General features: G+C 41.8%; 1 protein-coding gene across 4 annotated transcripts in view; it reads right to left on the bottom strand.

Annotated features, from left to right (window-relative positions):
• The window catches only part of zeb2b (zinc finger E-box binding homeobox 2b), a 77,449-nt gene that overhangs the window by 2,252 nt on the left and 55,582 nt on the right, over positions 1-19,615 (bottom strand). For 2 of the 4 annotated variants that reach the window (XM_041978584.1, XM_041978585.1), the window contains 7 exons: positions 18,670-18,921; positions 13,970-14,038; positions 11,499-11,687; positions 9,722-9,936; positions 6,833-6,941; positions 4,276-6,287; positions 1,539-1,719 (listed from right to left, as the gene is read on the bottom strand). In XM_041978584.1, coding sequence (XP_041834518.1) covers positions 1,539-1,719; positions 4,276-6,287; positions 6,833-6,941; positions 9,722-9,936; positions 11,499-11,687; positions 13,970-14,038; positions 18,670-18,921 — 3,027 coding nt within the window. The remainder of the gene's footprint in view (positions 1-1,538; positions 1,720-4,275; positions 6,288-6,832; positions 6,942-9,721; positions 9,937-11,498; positions 11,688-13,969; positions 14,039-18,669; positions 18,922-19,615) is intronic. The other 2 variants (XM_041978586.1, XM_041978587.1) reach the window with 1 other exon arrangement.

Here is a 19,615-nt window from a genome sequence, read left to right as displayed (position 1 = left end):
CAGTGGAGTAAAATGACATCACAGAGCTTTAAATCCAACTCTGACTTTCAGCTATTTGTTTACCAAAACTGCGAGCACGATGAGAAAGTACGCTTGCATTCACGGGCCTACATTATGGAAATTCCCTCCTGTGGTTAAAGCATGGAGAAACTCAACCACAACTACTTATTTTAGGTCTGCATGCCACTCTGATTAATGCATCATGAAATAAACTACTGCAAAGCAAACAAACAGAGAAGGCGCAACAAAGGAGTAAACAAATCTGGGATGAGATGGAGGGAGGCTCTGAGGGGTTACCCTGATTATCTCCTAACACAATTCAAGTTCATGGTGATGGCTGGGCCCTCCTAAAGGTTTTGGTCTGAGGCTGCTCTCTCTACTAAATGTGTCTTTGGATGCCAAAGCAAAAATGAGAAACCCAAGTTGGCCACAATGGCAGGATGAATAACACAGGGCCATAAACCGTCTAGCTAAATAAATGTTCTCAGGCTTGTAATGTGGCCGAATGTCCGCTGTACACTTTTCCAAAACATTGCTCAGAAACCTAAAGGTACCTACATTTTTTATATATATTATCTCCTCATATACAGCTCCTGCTTGCCACGTGTGGAAACATGGCTGCTTGCCTCTCACAAATCACATGACCCCCCTCCCCGACACTCGAGTGCACAAGCCAGCCGGCTTTTAGACTGCACTTCTGTCCAACATCTGGCTGGTTCAGCTGCACTCAACTCCACTTCTGAGCCACACATTATTGCTAAAAACAACATGCAGTGTCACCAACATGAAAGCACTGCATTTGGTGAGGGATGCAAAAGACAGCTGGGCGATAACGCACCCCTTTTAAAAAAAAAAAAAGAGTTCAGCGCACTGTTCTGACGGTGCACACTCCCTCCCTTTTATGTCCGGGCAGATAACATAAAGGCTGCATAAAGCACTGAACGCTCAGCTACTGATAGTGGATAAAATAAATGATGCAACCTAGTGAAAGAGGATCTCTATATAATAACTATAATGAAAGACTTGTTATCAGTGCTCTGAAGCTTCTGACCACCACTCTACTGATGTGATCTATCGCCAATAATGGGACCGATAAAGGCATTAGAAGCCTTTTTCTGGCTTTATCCATCTAGGTGGATTGATGTGTGTCTTTTAGAAAGCAAAATGGTTACAACAGCAAGAAATTATTGGAAAATAAAGCACACAAACATTTGCAAAGATATCTCCCTCTTCATCTGGTCTACCTACATTAATTACTTTTCAGAGAACACACAAAAGTTTTAAAACATCAAACGATAAAGTCAAAATTGGAAATCTGCTGTTTAAGTGGCATCTCAACCCTGTCAATGAAGAAGCAAGTTAGGTGTCGGTTTACATATACAACTTAAGGATTAAACATAGAAGGAAAGGAGGAGGAAAAAAAAGGGATAACAGAATATATATTTATATAGATTCATACTGGTAGATTTGGCAACACAAACATTTAAAACATAAAAAAAAGCATGGGGTTTAAAATAAGGGTCTAGAACAGTATATACCTGTGTGTTCATATTTGTGTCTTAGAAGGGAACTGCTCTTCTGGAATGTTTTGTCGCACAAGTCACACGCGTACATACCACTTTCGGTCTTCTTAATCTTCTTCCGCGACAGACAGGAGTCGGGGTCTGTCATGTCATCCAGCCCTGACAAGTAATCTGGTGTACCGTCGAGCAGGTCCCCCTTAGAGAACACAAAGAAAAAGAAGAAAACAAAAAAATAATAAGGAATGTGCCTCCTTTTGAGAGCTTTATTTTAGCTCCTGTCTCTTTAAGACCCCCCCTCCCCTTCCTTTCAGAAGGCCCGTTTTAACCTGATTGGTCATTGAACTGGTATGAAAATATCAGAAAGGAAGATGGCTATTTGTGCATCGAAGTGTGAAAATGAACCAATGAAATTATATTTTGTTTATTTGTTTAACACATTTAAAAGCAACTGACCAATTTCTGAAAGCAAAGTATAAACAACAATAAAACATTTATAAAAACATTTGTGCAAATATATTTAATAGTGATGTCATCAAGTATAGGAAGTAGATACTGGATTCAAACGAGGCCTCCCAGGCCTTTTTGAAATAATAATTATATCTGATGTGAACTGTAGGACATACATATGGAGGAAACTGAAAGAAACAGATAAATCCAAACTAAAAGAAAATTAACCCAAAAAGCTAAATGTGGTTTTAAAAAAAATGTGAGAAAAGTGCAGTTGCTGTTGGAAGCTGTTGTGTTTTTAGTTTAAACCACAAAACTAAAAAAATACTTCTCTTCTAAATATGCATTATTTCAGAATTTGTAAAGGTATGCAATTTCAAAATATAAAATAAAAATATGACCTGGACTATAGCTTTTTTTTAATTCCTTATGAATTTAAATAAAAACATAAATTTAAAAAAGTTTTGTTAAATGTGAGAACTGTAGCTGCAGCTAAGAGGCTATTCAGCCATTGAGTTGTATCATTCTAAATGCTATTTCTTTTTGTTAATTTTTGTTTTTGGTTTTTGGACAAATACCAAGATATTTAATCTTAAGATGTAATATCGCTAATGCTAAGTTGATTCTAAACATGTATCTAAGGATTATTTGATATGAGAACTCCCCAAACTACTTAGATATGGCATTTTTAAACAATTTGAAAGAAATAGATAAACCCAAAAAGCTAAATATAACCTTGCTAAATGGTAAAAAAAAAAAAAATAAATAAAAAAAATGAAGCTGTACTTTTTTCCAGTCAATAAATGTAAAATATTACAAATCAATTCTATTCTCATTTTTGGATGCATTCCAAGTTTATCAGGGTACGTAATCTCAAAATGTGGTATCAAAACGAAGTAATTTGGTACTACGTTTAACAAGAGGATACATGTGATAATAACTGCTAAATATTTATCTAATGCTAATTTGAGAGGACTCTAAAAACAGATGAGAGTTCAAAATAACTTATATCCTAAAGAAAGCCTAAATAATTTTAGGAATAAATGACTGAACTTGCAATAGGCTGCTTCAATGCTGTTAAAGATATCTTCTGTTTCTTTAGTCATAAAGCTGTAAACTCAACACAATGCTACACATTCTCATACATTTTTGATTACCAGCACACACCAGCATTTATTTCTTATAAAACTTTCAGCTCTGGAATAATATCTCCCATCTATAACTGACAGCTTCCTCGTTATAAAACGCAGCCGGTGTGGGCTAATTTTGCACACGAACTCGTGTTAATTCTGCACATTCCTTTAAAAACACCCTTTTATGGTGAAGATTAGTCTTGAATATGAATTGATGGAGAACAATATTACAACATTAGCGGAGGACCGGTGAACCATTCTTGAAATTGCAAACTCATATAATGATTATAATCAGAAGGTGCACCTTAATGGCCAATATTGAGCCACTAAAGCCTGCTTTAATGAATATGTGTGATAGTGTGAGGACAGCGCTGCTCTGTGTTTTAAGAACGGACCACTATCACTCCGCAATCAATTTGAACTAAACGCCTGTAGCTGTATTTTTAAAATCTAATTTAATAACTTAGAATAGGAAACATTATTAATACTTTTTTTCATCAAAATGGTTCCCTCTATGTTAAACAGCCTTCAGCATTCACTAGTAATGAACATGGAGACTGTGCATTATTAATCCACATGTACTGGAGAAGCTCATTTTGGCTTTGGCTCTCTTTAAAATGCAGCAAAGTTGCAGTGGGAAATTTCAGAGAAGTGCACAGCTCCGGGGCTCACCTTTGTCATTTTTACAAAGGCCTTTCACCCATATTTAATAACAAAATATCTGTGCTCAGGCCAGCTCTGGAGGAGGAGTCGGGAGCATTAATATATTCTACATCAGCAAGTAAAATTTACAATGGAGACTGGAAACAATTAGAGTTTGCCCTGGGATTAAATTTTGGGGCTTGTTATTTCATTTGAACCTGACACTGTTTGATATTTTCAGGCAATTTTTGAGGAAAAAATTAAAAACACTACAAACATCCAGAAATCTGCAAATAAAGCTGATTCGATCAAGATTCTCTGTTGTGAACAGCTGAACTTCTTTCCCCACTTTTTCCCACCTCAGGGTGGTGTCCCAGCTGTTTATCTCCATCGTCTTTGCCAGTTCAGTCTACCTAAGGTGAGCCATTTTCTCTCCTGACTCTTTTAATTAGCACATAAATGAGTTCATATCATTTTAGAGAATCTAAGCGAGCCTGGGGCTTTTACAAAACCACAGGTGGCTTATTTACCTGGAAACCTGGTTTCCGCTGGTACTTCCTTCTCTGCTGCATCTCGGCAAAGGTAGCTGCCCCTGCTGCATAAGTGTAGGCCATGTGCGGTAGGAAGCCCATTTGATCCATGCCCGGATAGGGCCTAAGACCTGGTATGCTGGCCTGCATCGGGGGCATGAATGTGGCAGGTGGGAAAGCGCTCTGAGGTGGAAGTGATGTATACAGGGGTTTGGCAGCAAATGGGTTAATGCCGAATATAGGGCTAGTGCTTTTTTCAAGGTTTCCATTGTTGGTGGAGCCTGAGAATTCCTTCTTAAGATAGGCCAAGTTCAAAGGCTCTTCGAAGTGCTCTCTTGGAGAGGGGATGCTGTTATGGTCAATGGTAATACTGTTGATTTTAGGTCTGCTTTTGACAGTCAGTGCATGCTTGGGTTCCTTCATTAGTCTTGGCAGAGAAAGGTCGAGCGGCTCAGCCTGCAGGTCTTCTGAAGTCAAGCTGTTTGGAGTGTAGGAGCTGCTGTGAGAGTTTTTGGAAGATGTGGAGGACAGGTTTAGTGGGGATGGTGTGTTGCTGCGGGAGTGGTCCAACTTTTCACCTGCGGGTTTGGTGCTTCCGCTGAACTGGTGATTCTTCAAATGTCTGAGTGCGTTGTCACAGTTGTTTACATTGTTATGGAGCTCTGCGATGGAGGGGGATGTGATGCGGTCAGTAGGTTTGAGAAGAGACACAGGTGACCTAGCTGCCAAAGAGTCTTTTGGTGAAATGTGGTGGTTATTTGTTCCAACAACCATATCTGTGTTGTTCCTGTGCTCTAGAGGTGGGGTTCTGGTAGTGCTGTACTCGTACAACTTTCGCTGGTCAAACCACTCCTTGACGAATTCCTGAGGAAGGCCGACCGCTATGGAAATCTTGAGCAACTCCTCCGAGTTGGGCTCCATGTTCATGGCAAAATACGCCTTCAACACAGACATGTGGTCCCTGTAAGGGTTAAGAGGCCCAGTGAGTCCCTTCTCAGACATCATGGAGGTGGGTAAGTGAGGGTTCTTCTCCATGAATATCCCTGGTTTGTTGGGCATTAAATTCTCACTGGGCTGCAGCACGGCTTTGATTTCCTCGTTCATTTTGCACAGGTAGCGTTCATGTTGATGCAAAGGTATCGGCCCGGGAAAGGTTTCTTTGCAATACTGACAAGCATAAGGTGTAAACATGTTTTCCTGCACCTTCTCATCTACACCTCCATCAAGCATGTGGTTGGGTTTCTCTCTTTTGATATCATTAATCTGTCTCTTTGAGTCTGTTGTCAAGCTCTGGAGGCAGGCTTTGGCTTCATTCACTTTTTCTAATGTGTAGTCGATGATGCTTTTGGTGGCGCCATTGTGATTGACAAGTGGAAGACCAACCTGATGCCCCCCTGGTGATGTCAGCCCCCGCTTCTGCTCCTCCACTTGGTTACCAAGCTCTTTCATGTAGGCCTTGAGCTTGGAGAGCTCTTCTGGCTTGCAGTCCATTTTCTGCCTGCACACAGTGTTGTCCACTATCTGGAGAACCTTCTGTACCTCGCTCAGGTTGTTCCCCAGTGGACCTGGGTAGCCAAGGAGTTGTGACTCCAGCCCAGCAATCCCCAGATGCTGCAAGGGGCTCTGAGCTGTCGAGTTGTGGTGGACCCCAAGCGGACTGTTCCCTCCCATGCCTCCATTCATGAATGAACCAGGAGTGCCAAATCCATGAGAAGCCATCATTAGCTTGTAGTCATTGAAGTCAAGCGGCTCTGTCTTGATGTTCAGGTGGTTGTTGTGATCGCCAAGGCCAAGCGGTTTGCCATTCTCAAGCTTTTGCCGCAGCTGGGTTATGGCGGTGTTGGTGGGTGAGGTGGAGGCAGAAGTTGGGGAGGAGCCTGGCTTCAAGTTGCTGCGCATACGGCCATTGACTGCAATCAGGCCAATGCACTTCTTACTGCTTATGTGGGAGCTGTAGGAGCCCGAGTGGGAGAAACGCTTCTTGCAGTTGGGGCACTCGTATGGTTTTTCACCTGAAACAGAAAATACATGTACTATGAGAAGTCTGAAATAATTATAATTACTATTTATGACTATTTATCAATTACAGGGGAAAATGCACATGACTAATTAGCTAATTTGCTAATGTTTATTAGTGCAGAAGTGGGCAGTTTATTTTGTCTTGCATATAGCAGATAAATCATCTAGAGCTATTATAAAATACGAAAGAAAATTCAGATTAAATCTAAAAATGAACAATTAATCCAACCATGTTTTAGAAAAAGGTAAGCAATTTGGTCCAGATTTATTTCTAATGCACATAAAAAAGGTTTGGCATGTTCTTTGAGGGGCTGTTAAGCAAACTATAAACTAACAAATGCAATGAAAGCCCAAATATGCCTTACATGCATTTCGAGGCAAATATTTTTCTTGGCAGCTGGAATGCTTTTAACACAGAGTCTGTTACCAGCAGGGAGGGTCCAAAATAAACCAAAAGGAATTCCCGCAGATTTGTGGTGTTCTTAAATCACCGTTGTGAATATTCAAAGAGCAGAGCGACATTCCTCGTGTGACTCACCACTATGAATCCGGAGGTGCTCCTTCAGATGGTGCTTGTACTTGAAAGCCTTGCCGCACTCGGTGCATTTGAACTTGCGGTTTCCGGCCGCTTGGTTGAGCAGTTGGTGCTGTATGAAAAAACAGAAAGAGAGATTATCTTCACAAAAAAAAAGTAAATAAATAAAAAGTTGCATAAATATTGTGGGACTGAGAGTCCAATAAACAATCACAATTGTTGGCATGACAACAAGCAACAAGCCAAATGGCTTCTCTGGTCAACGAGGCTACTTGGCTTTCTACTCTCACCTCCGACTACAAGCAGCGGTGGTGATAACAGAGAGAATCACATACCTTTTAATTTCCTGGCTTCTCAGCCAAAGGAGGCATGTCTTTAGAATCTGGCAGCCCAGAAAATGGAATAAATGAAAAGACGCTTTTTTTGGAGCCTTCATTAGAAGTGCCGATCTGATCTACTTTTCATTCATTTGGGCCTAATCAGTGTAATATGTGTTTAGAATCCTCTGTGAGCTCTTTTACCCCGTTTACCTGTATTCACACCATATGAATGATTCTCTTTCAGTCGTTGCAAATGTGTTACACAGTAATTGGGTCTTTTTCTGGAACCTCAAAAGTCTCTAATAATCTTAGGATGCACAACTGAGCATATAGGCTCGGCCTTGATTTGCTGTTCAAAGGTAAACATCAGTTGCAATCCATCAAATTTGCAATTCAAACAGGGCTTTTCTCTTTGGAAAGAAAAAAATCAAAGTATAATACTCAGTGACAACAACAACGCTGGGTTTGCAAACCTGGCTCGTCACTTGCAAAACAATTAATTCCAAGTAGGAGGTGGGGATGTTAAATGGTTAGTAAATAAAAAAAAAAGAAAAAAAAAGAAGATATTCTCTCTGAGCTCGCTGGGGGGAGACGCTCAGCGCCTCACTCCTCCCTATTCAGCCTTGACAAATGCTGGGGTGTGTGCTGACTCTACCCACATTCCTGGGGAGACAGATGGTGGCGCACAGGACACTGGGAGGACTGGGAGGAATTGTTCAAACAGCCCCAACCTTCAAAGATCAAGCGGGGGAGAGCCGAGGCCCCGCCAAGCATCGGAGAGGGACCCCACCGCTCATATGTTGCTGAGTTGCATAAACAAACAGCAACAGCTGCTTGGCTGCCTCCGCCCCCACCACCTTCCTCTTACTCTCCCCCTGAGGACCCCTGCCCTGTAAAGTTTAGTCTCGCCACCACTGCTAATAAGACACAATTGCACTGCACTCTTAATTGTGAATGGCACAAGCAAACTGCTCTCCTTCATGGCATGTGGGCGGGGACAGGATCGGACTAGATGTTTGCATATGTATAACCTCTAATTAGTCATATTCCAGCTAATTGGTTAAGAGGAGGAGGAGTATTAATGCTTGTAAACATACAAGACAGAACAGCTCAGCACATGTTTACCTATCAGGACATTATTCTTTATGATAATCTGACTGTGGCTGAGTCCTCCCTCAGTTTGTTGTTAATTAGCAAATGTACATTTAATATAAATGCTTCTTTCTTCTGCATTAATTAATCAGCTGATAATTAGCATCAGTAGCAAGAGAAAAAGAACAGAGCGCCACCTAGAGAAGAAACGTCTACAAAAGAATCGAACGAGTAAGACATCACCTCAATCTCATCTGGAGGATTAATACTTAAACAATCCGGATCATTTACAAATCAAGATAACCAGCTTTGTGGGTGCATGAATAAGAGCCTTTGGCCATTGACTGAATCCTGAAGAGAAGCAGTAGCAGCATTGTAATACGAGGATTGGGGGGCAGCGGCTTTCTCGGCCAGGCCCATCTGCTCACGTTTATATCCAGCTGGTAGATCAGGTGAAAGTGCTGGCTGCTGACATCTGATCAAATCAGCCACAGTCTGAGCCTGCCATCCTCGCTTCAGAGAGCACAACACAACACAACACCCACGACCTGAGACTGAACATCCCAATGCATCTGGGTACATGATATCATCTGTGATTGGCTAGATGGGTGGATTCTTTTCTCATAATAAAAATAGGGTTTCCTGGCAGAGGACGCTCTGGAGAAAATGAGATATCTGGAAGTGAGGAATTATTTTTGTAATTGCTTTTATTAGTGCTGCATTGTAGTTATTCTGCCATTAAAAAAAAAAAAAAAAAAAGTAATAGGAATTCTGCAACAAAACTGCATTATTTTAACCTAAATATTTTAGTGATTAACTTCAAAGGTAATCCTTCCAAGCAGAAACTCAGACATCATCTACTTTAAAATTTACTGCTCCAATTTCAGCTAGCAGAGAACTTATAATTACCCCCCAATGTGCAGAAACTCTACTTAAAACTGACAAGCGAGTTAAACACCCGTAACTGTTGGTTGCAGGACTTTAAGGTGATTCATGCTAACTGCCAACAGATTCACATTACATTTCAGGGATATATGATATAAATCGCAGAAGAAAATTCAAGTATACACAGATGTTTATGCAGTGCATGAAATTACAAGTTGGAGGGAGGGGCTGTGGGGGGGAGGTGGGGTGATGGAGTGCCACCACTGCAGGCTGCACCAGAAGAACATTAAAGGCCAGGAGTGAAGTGAAGTTAAGGAGCTGATAAAAATTTCCAAATTGGAAATTAACACAATCATTCGATCGTGAACACGAGACTGGAAAATCATATCAGAGAGGGCCATCAAAAAACCATTTAGAGCCTCAATTAAAGTTATTACCATTAAAGGATCTGCATCTTCAAAATGCCATGAAAAATTAATAATGATTGCCAATCAGAAAAAAATGATTTCTCTTCTCTAAGGGATCAGAGCACATTAGGAATGGAAAGAAACTGGGGACAGCGAAAATGGGAGGAAAAAAAAAAAAAAACCCTCACCTGATCCCTCGCAGGCTTGTGTGTGGCCATATGCCGCTCAAGCTGAGTACGGTAGGCAAACGTGTAGTTGCACAGGGGGCAGGCAAAGTTCTCCTCGTTCTTCTCATGGCGGTACTTGATGTGCTCCTTCAGCGATGTCAAACGCTTGTAGCCCCGGTCGCAGTAGGGGCAGGTCAACAGTTGGGCGAAGGCATCTGGCGTTCCAGGTGGCAGGTCTGTACAGGAGACAGCGGGAGGAGGAGGGGGTGAGGGGGAGGAAGGGGAAGGGGAAGGGAAAGCGGGCCAAAAGGTCAGCGAATCAATGGCAGCTAATGGGCGGGCTGCCCAGAGTGGTATGGGAGTTATCTGTGCAATCTGCTCCACATGAGAGCCTCACTGTCAGGCTGGCATCCGCTTCACCTCCTCACACAGCACTCTCCTCATTCTCACTTTCCTTGACATGGTAGTGAACACACACACGTTAACGTACCTACACAAATGCATCCATGAACTTGCTGACACACACTTCACTCCCTCCCTAATTGCTTTAAAGCAGCCCTCACTTTTCTGATGCCCCTCCCTCTGACACCATCATCATGTCTGCAGCATGACTCATGAACCCGTTCAAATTCAACCCCCCTGGGGAGCTTCAGAGGTGCGCTATCTAATTTCAAGCCCCTGCCCAGCTGTTGCTTAAGACTGTAGGTAAACACCCAGGCATCCGGCGAATCTGTGGGACCAACAGCTGCCCGGTCGTGTCAGCGGGGAGAGCTGCTGCTCTGTCCAGTTTTTTTTTTTTTTTCCTTCAACATTTGCTTTGTTAGCTGAGCAAGCTGTTACTGCAGGAGTTATGCTACAACACGAGGCCACACATAATGCCTCGGTTTTTTAAAGCCTTGATTTAAAGATTTTCACATGTGAGCCAGAATATAGCCCAAGTATTGGTTTTACTGCTACAGCCTTTCAAGGTCATGGTCATTTCCAGGCTCATGGTAGGTCAAAATAGTTTGAGTTTTTCTCACATAAAATGTTTAAACTTTGAGATTTTGAAGAGATTATCCAGAACATGTTCCAAACAAAGGAAGAATAGATTATACAAATGAGTAAATGTGGGCAACAATTCTTCAAAAATGACCGGTTTGAATGAAATAGTTTTAAACCAGAAATTAAATAAAGAAATAAACATCCAGAAAACATAACTAGAAGATAAATATTACCAATTCATCAGGATTCAGTACAAAAACTCAAATCTAAATAAGATAAATGCCTTGAATAGATCAAAACTAGGTCATACGTTTGGTATTTTGCCTGAAAAGATCTTTTTCTTTTCAGGATGTTTTTATGTAAGAACATTTTACTTGCATCAGTCATTTTGATCATGACAGTACATGAAGTTTCTTGATGGTTAACAAGTAAAAAGTAAAAATATTTTTTGGTAATTAGACAAATGAAGTTGTTTTCATCTGATCACGCTGGTTTAAAGATATCTGTGGGGTCTGAAAGTTTTTTCTTGGGTTGAGCTGATTAAAATACACTGGGTCTGTATCTAAACAAAAGAAGAAAAGGGGGGATACAGATTCAACTTTTAGAACTTAATTTTTCATTTTTCCAAACTTTTAGTATCTGATTTAAGAACTGATAACTAATGTTTAAAGATATTTAGCGATGATGCAGAGCACAGCTTATAGTTTGGCAAGTTTAATCTGAGTTTCTTAGTCAGCATCTATCTTTAGAGCCTTGTCATAACCCCGACTCTTGATTTTCAGCCCCTCCCACACCTCCCCGACCGGCTTCATACCGCTCTCCTCTGGTCCTGTGGCTTCTGGTGTGCCCAGGCGGCTCAGCTCTTCCGGGGCTTCCGGGTAGATGATGGCGGTGTCGCCGCGCTGCAGGTACTCGGCGATGCTCACCACGTGGCTGTCGCTGTCATCCAGCTTCCGCTTGGAAAAGAAGTCCTCCAACTCTGAAGTGCAATCCATGCTCTTGACTGAAGAGAGAGAAGAAGAGAGAGGTGGTGAAGGAGGAGACAGAGGAGAAGGAGAGGAGGGGGGGAGACCAGCCTGAATCTGATTCACTCCTTCCCCCAGAGAAATGTCTTAACAGGAGAATACTTGGGAACATCTTGGTGGAAACTCAATGACAATCGCCACCCTGAAACATTACAGCATCGCTTTGGGGAGCATAGATCTGAATTACGGGGCTTGCTTGTCACGCCATGTCTGCTAAAACAAGAATTGTAACTTAATCAGACCAAAAGTCAAAGATAAATGTGCTACTATGAGCTGCTGAGGGGCAACGTGTAAGAAAAACTTCACTGATTTAATTTACTCCTGACAGAAAATCTGATTTGAAGTTTATAACTGTTAAATAAAAAAAGAGAAACACCCTCCTTTACATTTATATACACGTATACACAATCCTGTTTTAATCAGCAACAGAGCCACGTTTCTCTGTATCGACTTTCATGTAGAAGGTCAATCAAGAGGCTGTGGCTTTTGTTGATTCTGTGTTGAACAGACTGCCACAGCCAAACCACAAGGCAGCACAGAAAGGAGAAGAAAAGACATGTTCTGCTCAGCTATGGCTGAGCAGAACATGTCTTAAGCCAGCCAAAGTGCTGAGGCCACACAATGCGCATTCTCAAATTATTTCCCAGTCCCCTTCTCTACAGGGAAACTCTTAAGCTGCAGCATGGAGATAGCTGCCTCCAAAAAAGAAAACAAAAAAAAATACTAACCAGAGCTAAAAGAAAATAGCAGCCTTCATTAGTCAAGAGAATGGTTGACTGTCTGAAACAAACCTGAAGAGATTCTGGAGGCTGTTTTGACAGCGTGGAAACAAAAAAGCAAGTGACGTCTCATCAGACTCCCCCCCCCTGTTAATGAGGCTTTTAGACTACAAGTCAAGGTGAGGTTTAAAGAGCTATTTGTTAAACTGCGATGACTCCGTGAGCCAATTTGCAAAAGGTCAAGGTAGCAGATATTAGGATGTCAAAAATGGCACTGAAATGTCATCGGTGCCAATGGATCACTTTTGATAATGGTGATGGCAGAATTTACACCATTCTCATTAGGTGATTCTTAGAAGACGGCTAAGCTAATTGAGAGAGTGTGAATGTTTTGCTGATTGACTGATGACTGACCAGGGTGCGGCTCAGTCCAATCAGTTTCTGGGCTTACATCTGAAAACCTTCAGGGTGATGAAATGTTGTTTATTTAACGCTGAGCATACATATGACATTTGGATGGAAAAATTCAAGAGTGTTTCTTTAAGAAAAGCTTTCATTCCAGCAAAGGAGGAAATCACCTGGATCAAAGTGTGCTTTGGCATCAGGACGTGATCACACTGCTCATGTCTTTAAGCAAAATCACATGTGATCTGGTGGCGGGGAGCTTCCACTCTATTGTTTCCAAAAGTCCTTTAAGTACTCAAAATGGAAAACATTTGCACTGCTTGGATTTTCAGCAGAAAAAGAGAGAAACACCATGAGGAACAGAGAGTAATCAAAGCTGAAGAGAGGCTTTTTGAGGCTGCGTGGCATTTTGTGGGGCCAGTTTGGTTTACCAGAGCAGCATCCAAGGCCAATTGTCGAGGTGGCCAGGATGATATCATGGAAGGCAGGGGCGTGTTGCTGCAAATCAACCACACACTTTTAATGAAAAATGGCAGATCGGGTTCAGCCCCACAAGAAGAAACACTTAGCTAACCAAAAGGGCTGAAAGTAGCATGTGAAATCAAATGTTATGAATCACGTTAGCTGCATGTAAACACACCTCAATGTAGATTGAATCAGTTTTTAATTACAGCATGTAATTTGTCTTATTTTTCTTTTTCTTTTGGGGTTGTCATGCAGATGTCAGGAACCTGCCTATGGGTGGGAAGAGACTGTCATGTGCCTTAAAGTTTGGTATTTTCTGGCTGTTATTGGATGTTGTCACTCAGGGGCAGTGAATTATTGCTTAACATATTCAAATGAATAGAACCAGAAGCCCCAGCTTCTTTTGTTGTTTTCTCTTTTTTTTCCACATTTTTATCTTTCTTTTATGTCTGTATGAATCTCTCTCTCTCTCTCTCTGTCTCTCTCTCGCTCTCTCTCTCTCTATATATATATATATATATATATATGTATGTGTGTGTGTGTGTGTGTGTGTGTGTGTGTGTGTGTGTGTTTCATACTTTTTTATAAAAGTCTAACTTAAATCTCATTCCACTGTATATTTATTGACCGATTGTGACCAATTTGAAAAGGTTAGAAGGCAGAAAACTCACCTGTACCATTTCCAACTGCCTGCAAAGTGGCATCAGGCCCCAGGGCATCGAAATCATCCTTTATTTCATCTGCACAGAAAAAGGAAAATAGGAAGAAGGGAGGGTGACTAACGGTGACAATGAGGTCTTTAGGAAGAAGAAAAAGGTATGAAGAAAGCAATAAAGGCACCGCTGTGCATCATGGTGCACCACAGCTTTGTTCAGCATGCTTAATGAATGCTATCATCCGGACCAGACAGTGACTTATTTACCTTTAACATGACATCAAGTGGTGAGGGAGAGCAAAGAAAGCTTCAGTCGCCAAACACAGCGATTAAATACAACACGAAACACATCCACCTGAGCAATCATGGAGCTCCAGCCAACACGCAAGCTGAGCTTATTACTCCCCGGCTGTGACGCTGCTGCAATCCTCTGCATGCAAGATCACGCGTGTTTTATCATATGTCATTTGGTGGATGCTTTTATCTGAAGCTGCTCTGGATATTGTGAGCACACACATTTTTGTTATTCGCCACAAGCCCTAGCAGAGAATTGGTGCTCCTGTAACTAAAAGAAATACAAGCCTTTGACCACAAATGGAGAGTTTGAGCTACGCAAACATTTCTCATGGGCAGAAATAACCTCATTGGTTGGGGGCAAACCTCAAGTGGGTGGAGCCAAGGAATTCATGTTTTCTGGTGAGGAATAAAGAGCAACTAAATGGACAAATGAGAAGAAAGAACTTTCCACGTCCATGTCACTCAGAGTCCCAACTAGGTTTTATAGAACTCTGAAATCAGTTTTTTTGGCCCCACCCCTTTTCAGATTGACCTCAACAATTTAGTTTCCTGAGGAAACCTTAAGCAATACTCAAATAACTTCCCCTCTCTGTGTTGGCCCACATAGAGCAAGTTCATGCTGCCTAATCAGGGTAATGGCACCCAGCCTGTGCAGACAGGGAGATATTGTCCTGGCACAGGTGAGGCAGCTGTAAATAAACAGAGGATTGACAGGCTCATAAACAAACCCTCTTCTGACAAATCCCCCCTGCAACTCACGGTCGACGGTAGGACGTGGACTGGACAATCAGCTTAAGAAGCCCCTGGTTCCTCCTCTTTTGCCTCGTCGGTAAAAATTAAATCAAGGTGCTTCCGAGAACATGTGGCTTTTGTATTAAATAGGGAACAAAAAACCTGCATTGTTTTCATTGCACGCATTTGCTCTTGCTCTGCTGCTCCTGCAAGGACGATATAAGTGTTGCATTGTGAAGGATTTTTATTTATTTATTTATTTTTTTGACAAGCAAGGTCTGATGTCGCTGACTGTCCCTGGGATTCTAAACCAGGATGAGCACCCACATTAGAGAAACCTGGCTGATATAATACAGGAAAAGTTGTGGGTGTGTTGTTGATAATAAAGTTATCCTGCTTACATTACTCCACACAAAAGCCAGAAGCAACAAGAATTTTTATTTTCAGTGGGAAACAATGGGCTCAATAGTTGTGGAATGTTTTCTGGGGTCTGCAATGCAGGGTTTGCTTGAAATTAAAGATTTGGCTTCTGCGGTGAAATGATAAATACTCCTGTCAATGGCTTCAGAGAATAATGACAGACTCCTCTGGAGGGGTAGTTTAACTTTCTTTTTGCCAGAACTTTTTTATTTTTTTTCCCCCCTCTTTTTTCTCTGTACATTTGATTGCATGCCAAACAGCATCCAAACCACAGTCGCAGTATGAAAAACTAAACAGGCTTTAAACAACATAAATTAAAAGATGACAAAACAAAACAGATTAAAAAAAAAACTGCCACAGATTAAAATATACCCAAAAGTATCAAATATCAGCATGTATGGAAATCTCCCTCACATTTCTGTGTCCTCGTAGGCACCGTGTTTACTTTGGGTAATTAAATTTGACTGCATGCTTTCTGTCTGACGCAAGAGGGATGACCAGTGGGATTAACTGGCCCTTCACTCTCCCCTATTTACCTTGGAAAACTTTTGTTATCTGTGGTCTGAAGGGAGGGAAGGTTGCTTCCAGTAGGAGGTAGGCTAACACCACATACACCTCTCTGCTGAGGCCTCTGGCACACATACATGCACACATCCATGCCAGTCCTGGGCTACATTCAAATGGGACAAAGTGTCATTGTGGTTAACTTGGTGTCTGGTTGTTCTGCAAGAAGAGGCACTAAAAGTTGAGAGATTGTTTCATCAAACATCTTTAGACAATATCTATTCATGCCACAAGAACAGGCTTGTTCTTTTTCATGGGAAGCCTTTTTTGTAGGTAACTGTCCACTAAATGGTGGAAAGAAAACTTTGTTTTGTTAGCAGTAAATCCCAGATGACCTGAGGCGGTAAGGTACACACCTCATTGAAGAGTGATGTTGAGGTCGGAGGGTTGACTCTTGGGCTCAGGAGGAGTCCAGACTACCTCAGCTTGACTGTAATTCCACCTATTTTCATAGTGGCTCTGATGCTGTTTATCTTGAAAACATTCCTATTTTTATGGCTAGTCGCTGCAGTCACAGACGCTTTAAAGTTCTGCCTTTATGCATGTAGCCTCAGTTATTCTGAATTTGTTGTTTCTGAGCAGCAGTTTCAGAATCATAGAAGCAAAACAAGATTGGATCAAAAAGGTGCCAGTTTAGATATTTTCAGATATTCTGTTTTTACAATGTTTTCCTTTTAATCTAACACCTTGCAGGAAGGATAAGCATCCAAAACACTGCACTTACTGCAAAATACAGTCAACTCCTGGATGCAGCGGGTGTTTAAATGGCAACTGGGAAACTTGCTAGATGTGCAAAGAAAACAAGAACCACTGTTCAATCAAAAGCAGAAGCCAAATTTGGCAAAAGATTGTTTTGTTTGATGGAGCGAACATGAGCAGTCCAGCAAACAAGAAGCAAACTGTGCAAGCTGTGAAGTCAAAATTCCTCCTGTCGCCTCCAAAAGGAGTAGGAAAAAAAAGGCAAAGGCAGGCAAAGGTGATTTATTTGAAAATGTCTGTCAGTGATAATGATGTCATGCTTTCCAGCACATCGCGTCCAGTCTCACTGTGGGATTAGGGAATGTCAAGGACAACGCCAGACACAAGATTCTGATTGTGCCCTGGAATCAGAAACCGCTTTGCGATAAACGTGCATATCACTTGCAAAAAGTTATCTACGTGTACATTACACTAACAGTCTACCTTGAATTTACCACCATCAATCACCCAAGGATTTTGGAGGCTGCACCAACTTTCAGGCAACCACAGTCTGCTACGTTTGCTCTCTTTTCATAGACCTGTGCAGCAGCTCTTGATAGGGGAGTGACGACCAAATCATGTAGGCAGGAGGGAGGGTGCTAACTTATCTCAGGCCCAAGTTATGTGCTGAGGTATCACTGTAGACACTAAGGCACCGCGGAGGGGGGGAAAAAAAGAAGGGCTGGGAAACACAGCACCCGCAAGATTGGGAAAGAGCCTCCCAAACACTCTAATGAACTTGACTTGCTCTCTGAAATATGTCAGACACTTTATCACACAAGAAGCATATTATCTGGAAATTGCAACATAGTTGAATTACAGACATTATGGCACCGCAGGTCTTTATCAAATAAACAATTACCGTACGCAATGACAGCTTGTTTATCCTTTATCTTGATTTATTTACCAAAGTGTCTCCTCTTTCTTTCACCCCTTAAGGAGCCAATATGAAGTGTTATTTAGGAGAAGTGAATGTTGATATCCACTTTTTTTTTCCCATCCCTAATAAATGTGCAATTTTCCCCCATATTAAAATTTAAGACTGCTGAATGTTCCCCCGTTTTTCGGCACCGTGCACAGCTAGTTCATTAGCAGAAATGAATAGCAAAGCCCAGCTCATTTAAATGGGCTGTCTTACATGACTTCTCGCCATACTCTGTTCCTGTCACATGCTTCCAAGAATCATTGACTCTTATTATACATGTAAATGGCTATCATAAAAATAAAAATTTCATTTAAGATTGTTAATGACTTTTTGCAGCAGTCTGGCTTCCTTTAATGATTATACCCTGCCCCCTAATTAAAAGTATTTATCTTTCAAGCATCCGTGACTGGAGCCCCTGCAGTGTAGATGGGTGGTGGTGGAGGGGGTTTGCTCAACAAAAGACAATCAGTCAGTCAAGTTTCGGAAGGTATCACCTGCCTGGGAATTAAACAACAACCTCTTACATCCTGCAGAGTTTTCTCTTGTCTCTTGTTTTTTTTGCTCCTACATTCCTGTAAATATTTTCTTCTGAGTAAGACTTTTCTTTAAGCATGAGCCAAATGGTCTTTGTCACTCGCAGAGTAACTGTTTATCACGTCTGTCTGCAAAGGGAGCATCATCGGGGCTTCACCGTCAGACCTGGCTCAAACATTGTTTGCAGAATGCTTTGTGGGGTTTGTTTAAGTCTACACAAGCACCAGATGGGTGGGGTTTACGGTATAAGATGGTAGCACAAGCAGCAGGATGTGCACACAAAGTATCGGAAGGTGAGCTTACTGCTAGTTTTTTGTGACTGCCAGCTTACCTGAAAGTAGATAAAACAAAAGCTACAGCTGGTATAGAGTATTTATTGAGCAAGATTGTGGAGATCTGATGAAAATTTGGTTATTTGGGGTCATATTTTTTATCTTAGCCATTTTACAAAGAGATGACAGGTTTATTTGATGCTACCACAGCAGTCTCTGATCTGAGACACTCACCAGTACCGTCGACCGAGGCGCTCAGCATGTCGTTGTCCGGCCAGATGTGCTCCACGCCGCTATCCCGCATCTCATCGTCCTCTTCTTCCTTGGTGAGCAGGCCGTGGCTTTCGGCGCGCGGCGAGGCCTCAGGGTTGGTGAGGCTGGCCGGGCTGCCCGTGCCATTAATCAGGGCGTCTTCCTCAGACACGAGCAGCTTGTCCTCCTCCTCCGTCTCAGAACCCGTCTCCACCACGTTCTCATAATTGAGAGCTACGATAGAGATAGAGAGAAAATGGAAGGAGAAAATTGATCATATAGGGAGGAATTAAGAAAGGACAGCAAACACTTTTGCAACTGCTGCTGGAAATGGAGGCTAGTTTCCAGATTTAAAAGATAACACCACATTCACTACTTTCATGAAGGCGTAGCCCCACTTTTTTGTGTGGTGTTACACCCCAATTACAGCATCTGCGACTGGAATTTGTGACTGAATCACAGCAGTGGGCAGACAGCTGTCAAGGAGATGCGAGCCAAAATAGCCACTAATTTTCAGTCCTGCTCACATGCCTTAGATGCCACCAGGCTGCACCTTTCAGGATGGCTCTGCTCTGAGGCATACCAGTCAGGTTTGAGATGCTCCACATAACACATGCAATATTACAAATCTTGTTGCTATGCATACAAAAGGCTTAACCTATACTAATTTAGATTATTCATTTCATGTACCCCCTCGGATGTCTTCACATTTGCATTGCCAGTGAAGCGTGAACATAAATATAAATGTTCCTTAACTCATGAAACAAAAATAAATAAATAAATAAAAACACGACAGTGCCTTTAGGACCATTGGGGATACAAATTCAGGAGGTGGATTGAACACACACAACACACACACATATTCAAAGCTTCAGAGCAGCATCAGTAGGGCTCGCCCGCTTCCACAACACCCAGGTCCCAGACATAT

Source organism: Melanotaenia boesemani, chromosome 24 (genome assembly GCF_017639745.1).
Source record: "Melanotaenia boesemani isolate fMelBoe1 chromosome 24, fMelBoe1.pri, whole genome shotgun sequence".
NCBI classification, from domain to species: domain Eukaryota; kingdom Metazoa; phylum Chordata; class Actinopteri; order Atheriniformes; family Melanotaeniidae; genus Melanotaenia; species Melanotaenia boesemani.
This window is presented reverse-complemented; position numbering and strand designations above follow the sequence as displayed.